At 40.5% G+C, this 13,088-nt stretch overlaps 1 protein-coding gene across 1 annotated transcript; it reads right to left on the reverse strand.

The window, feature by feature from the left end:
- Positions 1-288: 288 nt before the first annotated feature.
- frmd8 (FERM domain containing 8) lies at positions 289-12,096 on the reverse strand. Its single transcript, XM_085469824.1, has 11 exons — positions 11,676-12,096; positions 10,349-10,446; positions 10,054-10,221; positions 9,836-9,937; positions 8,519-8,577; positions 8,032-8,198; positions 5,899-6,114; positions 5,695-5,818; positions 5,450-5,599; positions 3,274-3,502; positions 289-3,144 (listed from the first exon to the last, which is right to left on the reverse strand). Exons 2-11 carry the CDS (start codon positions 10,437-10,439, stop codon positions 3,035-3,037), a joined length of 1,416 nt encoding a protein of 471 aa, XP_085325950.1. The 5' UTR covers positions 10,440-10,446; positions 11,676-12,096; the 3' UTR covers positions 289-3,034.
- Positions 12,097-13,088: the final 992 nt, after the last annotated feature.

Consider the following 13,088-nt stretch of genomic DNA (forward strand, 5'->3'; position numbering starts at 1 on the left):
TTTATGTAAGAATGTATTTTTTGGCAAAGTATAGACAGAGACAAAGGTCATAATTGTTCAGGTAAGTGTTCTAGTTATGCGCACAACTGCGCATGTCCTAATTGGCACGTAACGCCATATAAAAGTGCTTAGATTGGTTGTAGGGAAAATTAATTGATGACACCAAAATGGATTAAATGTGTATGATAAAATTAACATACAGCCCTGATTATACTGCAATCTGTGATCATAGCAAATCCTACAGTGTTGAAATCAAGAAAAACACAAAAATGTTAATCCCTTGAGTGCTCAGAGGAAAAAAACACTTTTATTATAAGATTTAAAATGTGACAAAAGTCTATATTGTATCATGAACATAAAAATCATAGAGGAATAATAATCTGGGATATAGTTCAGGTATTTGAAAATCATTTGTATAAACAGAAAATCAGAGGTTTTAGGTGCATGTTAAATCATTTCCACAGGAGCACTCACCAAGCTTTCTACAGATATATATCAACTCTTATCATACCTGCCATATATTAAAACATAAACATTTAACAATGAACTTATTTCCTCAAACAATTTGAAATGGATCTAGTTAAGATGGCCACTCAACTAAGAAATTTACATTTACCATTTACAACTGCAAGTGTTAAAGTAAAACAAAATGCCACAGAAATACTGATGAGAAGTTTGCATGAAGTTATGTTATTAAATCATATGCAGAATAACATGTTGGTTAAAATATGGCTTTAGTACACTTAAGCAGCAGCACTGAGGAAGGAATATTTGATGACAGGTATGTTCAGAAAAACGGGGCCACTTTGCATCATCCCATAATTTTAATGAAGGCTGAGCTGACAACCGAGAGGAATTACAGTACACCGTTCAACATCCGCCATCCAGTTACTCAAATATACTCACATCAGATAACATAAAGGAAATACATCATTTTAAACCATAGCAATACCACAACTGTCCATTTTCTGGTTTCAATGCACCAAAACAGTAATTTATATGCCAACTTAGTAGAAACAAAAAAGGCACTTTAATCTTCTGTAAAGTGTTTGAGACTTATTTCTTCATTCACATATACAAACACTGGCAAGTACATGAAAACAAACCAAAAGAAAGTAAAAATGTTCTCTCATAAAAGCTAACAAACAATACAAAACAAATCTCCTGCTGTAAAATGTTTAGAAACAGTGTATTAGTATTAACAAGTGCAGCATCACATGATGTGTAGACTGTCGGAATGCCTATCCTACAACGTGACATGCATAGTGTTTGTTCGCAACAACATACTGTGCTGCTGGCGTTAGTATACAGACAGCAGCTGATACACAAGTCGAAGCATAGAAAAGTAAGAACATTCTGCCGTTTGCGTGCTGAGGAGAGTCGGGAAGAATAGACCGCATGTGCCGCCACATCTCCAACGAGGGCACGTGTTCAAGTGGAAGGTGCTATTACAGAGATGTGGAGACAGAAACTGCCTCCGTTAGCATTAGGGTGGGGTTCAGAGTGACACCCGGGGGACTCTGCCAAGTGCTGGAGGCTAAAATCTGACTCTGCAGCGTTAAGGTAGCATACACTTGGTTGCAGCATGTCAGGCAGGCTTGCTTTGGTGGAAAGACTTAAGATTTTCAACAGTGTGGCCACAACTTGGTCCTTGTTTTGTGTTCAGAACACACAGCCGCTCTCTAGTCACAACTGTGTCAACAGACTGGGTAGCTTTTGGAGATAAAGTGAAGCAGAAATTGTTTTAATGCTATATAAATCTAATAATCTAGTAATGAAATTCTTCGCATTGTCGTAAAGCTGAAAACGAGGCCTTTTCCCCCCCAATGATGTCAACAGTGACCGTGTTTGCAGAAAACAACAGTTAGTTTCTTTAATGTCTACACTTTCAATTTACCTTCTGTCATGTCAGAAGTTGCACAAGAACAGTATTGCATCAGTTTTCTTGCTCATCAGGTCCAACAGTCAGGTTAGACTGTGTGCCGAGAGATCGCTTGTATTAATCGTCCATGCTTTGAAATTTAACATTTGAATACAAGCATGGTGCGGCAGTGCTGGATGATCTTTAGATGAATATATTTTTTCCTACACAGGTTCTACAGTTTTATAGCTTTAATTCGATTCTTTTATTAGTGCAAATCCATTTAAACACTTGATACTGTGACCACAGAGTTGCAGCTTCTTTAACAAGAAGTTTTAAAACTCACATTTTTTAAAGCAGGTCGGTCGTGCCACCTCTTTCAAACTAGCTGCAGATATCGCTTAATATTGACTTTGTCAAAAACTCCTGTACTTACAAAAGTCCTCCACAACACAGCCAATGTGCTCCCATAAGGATTGTTTATGGTCAGGATAGCCGGACGCGAAACGTTTCTACTTTTTCTGAAGTGGCTTCACCCTTTCTAGAGATCAAGGCACTGGCAGTTTGAACAAAGCAGAATAGCGGAAATGCACCCTTAGATAGTCCCCTGAAAAGTGTTTGTCATGCTGACTGTTGCCGTTTGTGGTATCGCTTAAAAGTCTGAAGTGGAGTTACGAAAGCTTTAAATATTCTTAATGCTCAATCCCCGATAAGATGAGTAGAGGTAATGCAGTGGTTATACTCATTTGAGGTGCAACATGTTTGAATAATAGCAGTAAATCCGCTTCCAGAGCGCTGCAGAAAGGTCAAAAACAGTTATTGACTGGAGTCACTGTTTGAAGATTGTTATAAGGCTCGTCTCACACTTATTCATCATATGATCTTTACAGTAGGCTGTTTAAGGAACAGCCACTTCAGTTGAACCTTGGAAGCATAGCTGCTAGATCTTTTTTCACATTACTGTACTCGCTTAATGTACACAACTTCAGAAGATAAATATTGTCACTCACACTTGGATCGCTGTCATTTGGTCCTTTACATGTTCACATATTAGCAGATAAGTGTCTCAAGCTCAAAGTAAGTCTCTCCGTTTTTTTTGTTTTGTTTTAAATCTCAGTGTAAAATGTTCAGATTTGGTCTCTGAGAGGATCGGGTCAGATCTGATGGGCGACTTTAACCCTGCTCCAGACTCTCTGTTTGCACTGCAGAGTACGACACTGCAGACGCCTGTCGGGCGAAGAAAGACGCAGCTCTCTTGGGCTTCAAGCGTTTGATTTCTTTTCCTAAAAAAACAAAACAAAAAACACAAAAATGAACAAAGGCTGAAAAAAAATCTCTGACACTGTGAAACGGCACAGAAGGAGCTACCTCCAGAAAGGATAACGGTGCTGTTAAACAAGTTTGGCCCTCACCGTCATCGACGTAGCTGATGGTGTTGAGCGATTGGACTCGGCTGCACACAACGCTGCCTTGCCTGTGCAGCATCCCGCGCCTTCCGCCGCGCCCATTCTTGCTCCTTTCTTCCTGTCCGCCGGGCTGCTGTGACAAACTCACCTCGCCGTCCATCTCGGCTGCAGCTGCCCCCTCGGACGCAGACTTAAGCTCCACGCAGAACTCGATGAAGCCGCTCATGAGCTCCGCCTTGTTGGAGGCGGGGAAGAAAAAAAATCATAACTGAGTCTGCTGTAGTCTGCTGTTTAATGGCCTATTACAGAACCCAGACATCCTAAGACTGAGGGGTGGGGGATCTAATATCACAATAGAAGTCACTACTTCACCACAATATAGTGCATTTTCTGTAAATTCAGTGAATAGTTTATATAATCGCCACACGTAAAGTACAAATTCTTTTTTACACTTAAATTAATTAATAAAAAATGAACAGTACTCAGTCATACGTGATTATTTTTGTGCTTTTATGTATAACATCTTGACATATGTTTGACATATGACACTTTTCAATATCAAATGACTAAAGACCCAACATAAAATACTCACAAAATATATGAAATGCAAATGCACATTAAAAACGATATAAGGCTATTAAACACTTTAAACAAAAATAAATATGGGTCTTATGTGGCATCATCCTTTGTGGCACATACTAGATGACCCTCACACAGTCCCCATGACTCGAGAGCCTCCCTGAGGGCTCTGGCTAACATTTCCCCTGCATGGTCCTCAGGAAAACAGCACGTCTGCAAACACTGACTGCAGTGTGTCGGTCTCGGATGAAGTGCACTGTGCATACATTTGATGCTGCAGTCTAGCATGACACACTGTAGATTTCCTCCAATGTTTTGGCCCGACACTCATAATATAAATGAGGCAACTGGACTTGTGTGAAGTGTTTTCGGCTGGACATGTCAAGTGTTTTGACCAATTTAGAAATCCCTGTTTCTCGACATTCTAAGTTAGGACCGTGTCTTTACAGATAAAAGTTGCAATAGCTGCAAAAGCAATAATTATCTCCTTCCATCTTTGTGATGTTCTAACACTTGACTCCGTTTTATTTTGAGCACCTAACAGTTCTTTTTTTTTGCTTCTCATTCGTGAACCCTCTCCATACTCTTTCATGTGATCCTTGCGTAGGTGCTAGAACAGGTTTGTTTTGTCGGAGTCTGTGGTGGGGACTGCTTTGTGGTATAATTTTGCAAAGTATAGTTTTCTGGTCCATGTCAGACTTTTTAACAACACAACTATGTATATGCTACAGAAGTAGCCCCTCGTTTAGGAACGAGCTCTTTGATTTGTTTTGCAGTAAACAGTGTGCGTGTGACAGCACAAAATAAACAACAGTATAATATGAAACAACAGGCATTTTAATTCCATCTTCCGATATATTTCGCCATATCCTACAGCCCTACTAAGGCTTAGAGCCTGGTGATTATGGTAATAATGCTTTTACTATTAGGTAACAACTTTTTGGTGCCACGTTCACCGAATGAGGACGATAAACCTGAAGCACAAAAATGACTTGATATTTTTTAGGCTTCAGCACCTATATCAATTGTAACACTCATCTAAACATAAATATGCACAGCTGCTTCATTCAATCCTGGAAATCTCACAAACAGCAGGTGTTCTTGACAAGTGACTGCATCTTTTGTCCAAGTTGAAAACATCTCATTTGAAACTGCGTCAGAGGACTACAGCTGACAGCCATAAGACATGCTTGAATAGAGCAAAGAAAGTGGAGATATTCACACCATATTATTTTTTTAATTTCATAAAAAGTTTTCAAACAGCTGGCGTCAGTAGTTGAGCACAGAGGATAGTGGATAGAGGCTTTCTCCAAATGGGCGTAGGCTTCTCCCTTAAAGATAGGGTGAGGAGTTCAGGGCTCAGAGTTGAGCTGCTACTCCACTGTATTAAAAGGAGCCAGTTGACAAGGATGTCTACTAGAAACTGAGATATTCTGAGCATGTCCTACCAAGAAGATTCCCCAAGGCCTGGGAATGCCTCAGTGTTCCCCTTGGGTGAGCTGAAGGAGGTAGCGAGGGGAACACAAAGGAGGTTTGGACTTCTCTGCTAAGGCTGCTGCCACAATGCCTCAGCCCTGATGGATGGATGGAAAAAGTTTCTTACCTGTTTTGAGTAGATCTTTAACAACTTGTTGACAGGAGTGCCGTCTTCATCTCCGTCAAACTCCAGCCACAGGATGTGTGAATCCCCCTCCTCCTCGGGGTAGCTGTGGTCCCAGGAGAGCTCACTAAAGCGCAGGCCAAGCAGCACGTGCTGCGGGAAAACATTTCCATAACAGGAACAGAAACCGAGTGAGAACCACAGCAAGTGTGGCTGCTGTTTTACAAAAGGTGTGAATCACTGCTCACCTTCTCTTTGACATCCATCACATAAACACCTTCCAGGCAGATCCCGATGTTGACAGCTTTACGTTTTCCCCTTTGCAGGATCCCCTGCGCTGGTTTGTCAATCTCCCCAAAGAAGAAAGCGCACCTGTTTTCACATTTAAAGTTAATCATTTGCCTTCTGTGGAAAATTACAATGCAAAAATGTGTCATTATGCTACATCATACCCATAATAAGGCAGCGTGTGACAAGTGTTGAGGTACTGGTGTAGGAGCTGCGTGGGCTCGGGAGAGCTTCCAGCAGATGTGCAGATCTTACTGTACTCCTTAAAAAGGTTCTGCTCCAGCCCGACCTGACGGCTTGACTTCCCTCGCAAAGTAGAGAACAAGCCTCCACTCCCCATGGTGACATGTGCAGGCAGATAAGAAGACAGCTTCTTCTCCCTGTGGAAAACAGAGGACAGAGGTTTGCATCGGATCTGTGAAGTATTTTCTCTCGTCTGCTCCTCTTTCCTAATTTACCCAACTGTCAATCTTTCTTCCTTTCATGTTGGTCTCATTTAAATGTTCTTCGCAGCGCGTCTTACTGTGACTTTTTGTGAGACCAAAGGACAAAATGCACTCATCTCCCAATTAAATTGTCTAGAGTGTAGCTCTAGTTTTTGACCTTTCCTCCTTAAATGCTACCACTCACATTCTTAGATAAACACGCTCCTTAAGTGCAAGAGGACTACTTCCTTTACAGAATCTATTTCATATAATTATGTAGAAATCTTCTGATAAGAGCATCTAGATTTAAAATAACCCATAAACATGCCTCAAAGAATTGCCCGGCTTTGTCTCGTCATCGGCCATCATAGGAATCTATTTTGTTCTACTTTGGACAGTTAACGAAAATGTTTTATGTAGAGGACAAAGCAAGTATCTCGTCTCATTTTTAAACTGGTTGGGGTGCAGCATTATTGTTTATGTTCATGCAGTAAGAACATCGGATTATCTTTCGAAGTATAAAACCTATGGATCAGTCAGTAAATTGCTTTGAAACAGCAGGCAGGAAGTTCAGACACCAGATAAAAACACACAGTAGGATTTTGCAACTCCATAAGCAAAGACTTCCTTAAAAAGTCTATAAATATGCATGTTTTTGTGTAGCTGTGGGTGCCTGTAAGATGCTTCTAAGAGTAGATAGGTTACACTGATAATAATATACCTAATGCTGTATTGTATGTGCAGTGTCAATTTTTAGTACTTCACTTGCAGTGGCTCTTAGACAACCTGACAGAGAAGAAACCAATGATGAATGTTGTCATTAGAAATGCCTTATCCCACCTGCACACCAACAAGTACTTAGAAAAACACTGCAGTGTTCAGGCAACTGTTAATATAAAAAAAGGCTTCTTAAACAAAAGGACGACTGACCTTATTCACAGTATCTGTGTACCTTTTACAGGACTGCATCACATTGTCATAGACTGTAGTGAAGCACTCAAAGCTACTCAGTCTATCAGATCCCTAATTGAGGAATATGCAGGCTGTGGGAAATGGTTTGGGTGGTGCTTTTTACATTGTTTATTTTTTCTACTACATTAGGCTGTGCAGTAGAAAGGAATCATCTCAGAGTCTGACAGATTTATGAAAGGCAGATCGACCATTTCTTTATAAATAAATGGAAGAGAGATACTGTTTCATTTTGCATAAACTGCAAAGTCTGCGTGAACGTGTATGAGCACATTCTCTAAGTGCAAGAGTAAACATACACAGAGTAGAATACTGGGAAAAACTTAGTCAGATTAAGCAAGGATTACTTTTCTGAAATGGCACGCAACTGGCTCACTTTCACAGGTATGTATTAACCTCACTGACTCTGCAGTTTCCTTCTCTTCCATCTATGCTTTAAGAAATGTGTTTTAAAAAAAATGAATCCCACTAAATTATGAAGGCCTTAAGCAAAAATTATTTTAACTACTTTAGGTGGAGGGTACATAATGTGAATAAGGCAATGACTGAATGTTGCCAGACCACTAACAAAACACATAAAATAAACATCAGTAGGGTCTGGGGACCGATTTCTTCCTTTTCTATTATGTAAAGAGGAAGATATAACTGAAGTAGGAAGAAGCAATTGCTTTCAAATTGTCATTGTCCTGTAGATAAATGACTGAAACTGACAAAATCTAACCATTCCTTAAGCTTGTAGCTCACAACTTACCCCCCCAAAGCTACAATTTCGGACCCAGAAGCACAACTGATATAAGACTTAAGACATATCGGCCAATACTTTTTTCTTTCAGGCACATGAAACATAAACAAATTCCCCCTAGCATCATCATGTGTAGTTATTTATGAGCAGTTGCTTCTCACCTTATAGTTGTAGTAAACTGTTGGCTGTCCAGACTAGTTCCCTCATCGAGAGCAATAGACAAAGCTCCAAGACTAGTCCAATGCTCAGGGTCGCAGGGGTATCGACCGGTGAGGATGTTGCTCCTGGCTTCCTCATAAAGAAGTCGCAACACTCCCTCCTCTTGTATCTGCACCGGAGTGAGACAGTAACTCCCAGTAAGCACATTAAATTTGAAACTGAAAAAGAGTTTTTGTCTAATTAAGTCAAAATTTGTATTTCATTTAGCTTCGTTTGATTTGATTTGACATAATATTATGAGTCGTCAACTTTAATTTGCTGCTATGTTTGTAACACAAGGAAACACTGTTAGTTTTAACAAGCCATGTGAAGTCAATAAATTAGACAAAATCTTCAGAAAAATGAAATGCAGACCTCGGTTACCCCTGGAGTATAACACCGTTTCCACCATTCTAAGATTAGTTTAAGTTGTAGCAGAGTTAAGAATACCTGCAGCTCTTTAGATTTCGGATAAAACACACTGCGCCTGTACTGGAGACATGGTTCATCTGTAAAAAGGCAGAGGACAATCATGCTTTACTGTTTCGCGAAGTATTCAAGTCCACATTGGATGACAATCAGCCTCATCATCCAGTGTGGAGGAGTGAGGGTAGAAAGACAATGTGAGTCCCCTCAAGCCCACTCTGCTGTGGCTCACAGTCCTGTGCCGTGGGTGGAATTTACTCCACAGGAAAAGTAACAGCTTTTAAGGGATTATACAATACCTGTGTGATACTTTTTATGCTTTATTAGTGGAAAGCTGTCACTGTAGACTAAAAGCACCTGCCACACTGCAAATGTGTGGGCTGATCGTCTCTGAGGGGGAGGTTTTAGGACAAAAAAACAAACAGGAAAAGAAACAAAAAACAGCAGACTGAGTCAGTGCTTCTTACCCCACTTGCAACTCTTTTAAAATGTGTTGTACTTAACACAAGCAGTAACTAACTGTAAAAACTTTTGCTATTCTGTTCTGCATAACACATGCTAAGGGATGCTAATGATTTAGCTCATGAGAACTGCTGTAATCCTAAAAGGATCACATAATCTCTCAAAGTGTGGAATATAACGTCTGTTTTTCTCTTCCTCCAAATGCTTGTTCCATATTTACTTTGATTTTCTACCTGTTTCAGTTGTTTCTTTTCCTGTTCAACAAAAGCAGTTCATGTCAATGCCTCCTTTTCCATGTTTCTCTTTTATCACATCCAAGCAAACCTGACAGCCCTTTTATCCATTATTTACCTCAAGTAAGCCAGCAACCACCATTAACGTATAAGTAAGCTAGAAATAAAGAGGAAACAGCTGCAGAAAAAGAAACAAGCTGTTGTCAGCACGTAAAAATGCTTTGTTTGGAGGCAGAAAACCAGGCTGGTGACAGAAGTCAGCTTAAGGCAAACAGAGAGTGCCAATTACTAGACTGGACTGATGTTTACGTGCAGCTCATTGGTAACTACAGTGTATTAGAAACTATAGAATAACATTCTTCAGTCTGTAGAGGATTGCAGCTGTTTAATTGTAAGATTTATGGCAACAAGAGGGCATACTCCGTAAGCAAAAAGCTTTACTTTATCTTATTAGGAAGGATTTACAAGAATAATCTACCACTCAGCAGCAGAAGCCATTATCTTTCCTTTCATCTCTTTGTACACTGCAACACCCTTTTCCCGTACAAAGTTCGAGTCATGCTTTCATTACAGAAACTAGCTTTCTTGCGTTGACAGCTTTTCTTTAGTCCAGTGTTTGGTGGCGCACGCAAGTCAAAACTCTGACCTTGTGAAATGTCTTCCTCTGAAGCCTCGGTGAAGCGATACAGCAAGTCGTGCCACTGCCGACACAACTTGTACGGTTGATGCCTCGTCTTTAACTGCAGTTCTGAAGATAGGGAGTGAGGAAAAAAGTTATGCAGCAGCATGTTTTACTCATATCAAGTGATATCACATAATACAGTTAAGTGATAGAAATATGAGGAGGAGGGTTGGGGTTCTAACCGAGCAGTGGAGAGCAAAGCCAGAAGGCAAAAACATCCTGTACAGACTCAGGAGTATGGAGAGCTTCACGAACGTTGCGGCCCAGCTCTTGCACGGTGACAGTGCCGAGCCCTTCTAGAGTTAAGTGTACTGCACTGTCACCAAACAAGTATATAAGCACATCTTGAGCTGTGTGAACAAACATAATTTTAAAAAAAGCAAAGAGATTAATAACAAAAACAATAATAATAGATTAACTACTTTGGGGGTTTTTTGCACGATAAAATAATCTGGGTGAGACTGTTTGACATCATACCACGAGATAGTGTTGCAGAGGAAGCCACACTTCCTCTTAGCGAGTGATCATCTGATGAATCTGGAGGAAAACTGCACTCATCTCCTTCCATCTCTAACCTGAAATGAAAACACCAAAAATTCAGATGAGTAACAACACAGACTCACGACAAGATTCTTTACAGGGAGGAGCAATGCAACGGGAAGGGATGGCTAGAAATCTACCCAAGTGTCTGATGGGTGAGACAAAACAATCACCAGGAGTGAAAATCAAAACAATACTGTAAACTGCACTTGAGGAACACAAACACGTCGCAGTTGAACACAGAAGTGGCAACAGAGGCAGCACACCTGCAATATATTACAGTCCCACTCCCAACCCAAATGGACTCTCAAGTTATTCATCAACAGTATACTAAAAGGAAATGCCAGCAAAGCGGTGTAGGCGTGTGTGCTGCTTATACTGACATTCTTACACATGTGTGTAATAGCTTGGGAATAGCCACATAATATATCTCTAAACAAAGCATTACAGCTAAGTAACCTCTTCAGAGATAACTAGACCAGCAGGAATTCAATTCAATTTTATTTATATAGCGCCAAATCACAAGAACAGTCGCCTCAAGGAGCTTTATATTGTAAGGTAGACCCTACAATAATAGGGGGTGCATCTTTATCACTTTATTCCATTTGGTGCTCTTTCTATTATATTTTGTTCAAAACAAAAGTCAGGGTTCAATACATAACCCAGCGCCACTTCGTGTTTTTAACCCGAGAATGATCCTATGCGATCACTACATCCCAGTCAGTCGACTGCTGACCTCACCCTGTTCAACTGCAGTGCTCCGTGAGCACCAACATGTAACTGTTACGGTTTTTAACGTGGCTTCGAACATTTCTAGAACAGCCTTCATACCGTTACAGAGAGACAACAAACACGGGCGTCGTTGAAACGGGCAACATCTCGCCGCCCGTGGATAAAATAATAGCTAGCTCCTCAGTTTTAACAGGGCTGCCCCAAACTCAGCCGGGGATTAAATTTGTGTGACATTATAGAGAATAACTCAACACACAAAAAGTGAATTGCGTAGACTATTATCTAAAAGGCAGTTGAAAACACCATGCTAGCTAAATAAGCTAGGCATCGGAAATATTACCAACACTGGACGTCACTGCGATCATTTTAGACGTGTTAATGCGCTTCATTTATCTGCCAGTAGGAAACAATTTAGATGCCGAAGCTACTGGCCCATTGGCTAACTTTGTGTGTGTTTTGTTTAACAGAGTGACCCACTATTAATAGCAAGTGATGAAACTACTATGTTCCAATGTCTCTGTTGTCCACCTACCTGCCAGTTCCTGTAAGTTTCCGTCCACTCGCTTCTCTCGATGGGATCCTGTTGATTTTGTAAATACTGTGGCCAAGTACACCAACTAATTAAAAACCCGCTGTTATTGCCCTCACCACAGCTTCCCAGCTACCCTGAACTAGCTCTTCTAGCAGTTGCAACAGTTTCAAATTGTGCGACTCCCGAACGACTTGATTATTCTAACCCGTTCCTCATTACTTGGGTGTGACAGCCAAGCTAGAAGATTTTTTTAACCACAGCAATTCAAATATTTCTAAATTAAACAGTCGCGGAGGCAATTGGAAGCGAATATCCATACATGTTCCATCTGGAGGTAGTTTGAAAGTTCACTGACTGACATAGAGTGTACACTTTGAAGTCGTTCACATGAGATCGGGTCAAAAATATTTGATCCTCAGAATGACGGGGAAAATGAGGCGAACGTCAGAGAGTGCGTCGTCCCGTCACGTGACTGAAACGTAATCGCAGCTGTACTTCAGCAGGCAGCGGATTAATTCTGTTTATCTGCTGACTGTCATTAAGTTTACCTGCGAAAAACAGATTACAGCCACGGTAATACAATCGATTCCACGCAGTCACAGCTTCAGACGTCCTCATGAATCAACTTTGATCTGATACAGTCTCAACCCGTGTCTCACAAAGTGGTATTTATTGGATTGCATTTACTCACAGTTTAATATCACCCATTGTATTTCCCCATATTTATAGCCTTCTTAAATTGTATGTGTATATATCCTTGGCAGTATATTGACCTGTTATTTAAGTTTAATGCACCATGTCAGGGAGTATTGCCATAATTATGTTATCCTTGCATAATGACAATAAAGAGTCATGAATCTTTTCAACAGATTTAAAAACAGTGACTCTAAATATACACCGACCAGGCATAACATTATGACCACCTGCCTAAAGTTGCGTTTGTCACATGTCACCCTTTTGCTGACCCATGGAGGCATGGACTCCACTAGACCCCTGGAGGTGTGCTGTGGTATCTGGCACCCAGATGTTAGCAACAGATCCTTTAAGTCCTCTAAGGTGCGACATGGGGCCTTCATGGATCGAACTTGTTTGCCCTGAACGTCACACAGATGCTCAACTGGATTGAGACCGGGGAACTGATCAAACCTTATCAAACTCTCTCAAATCCTTACATTCGCATAATTTCCCTGCTTCTAATACATCAACTTTGAGGACAAAATGTTCACTTGCTCCCTAATTTATCCCACACAATAACTCTTGCCAAGATGAATAGATAATCAATTATGCCTGATAGGTGTAAATAACATGATGGAAATACTGCAATTTGTAATGTGCAAAAAAGGCATGTATGTAAACAGTAAAGTGATTTTTTTTTTTTAATAAACTGCCTTGTACAGTTTTAGGGAAATGCAT

This window comes from Copadichromis virginalis, linkage group LG10 (assembly GCF_057382275.1).
Source record: "Copadichromis virginalis isolate Kocher_CV1m ecotype Utaka linkage group LG10, C_Virginalis_male_GT1.1, whole genome shotgun sequence".
In the NCBI taxonomy this organism is placed as follows: domain Eukaryota; kingdom Metazoa; phylum Chordata; class Actinopteri; order Cichliformes; family Cichlidae; genus Copadichromis; species Copadichromis virginalis.

Excerpts from the sequence above, each read along its gene's own strand:
- frmd8 (XM_085469824.1), bottom strand. The coding sequence starts at position 10,439 with ATGGAAGGAGATGAGTGCAGTTTTCCTCCAGATTCATCAGATGATCAC. Across the intron at positions 8,578-9,835 it reads AGAGGAAGACATTTCACAAG|ATGAACCATGTCTCCAGTAC; the intron begins GTCAGAGTTTTG and ends GCCTTTTTACAG. Across the intron at positions 5,600-5,694 it reads TGATGGATGTCAAAGAGAAG|CACGTGCTGCTTGGCCTGCG; the intron begins GTGAGCAGTGAT and ends GTTTTCCCGCAG.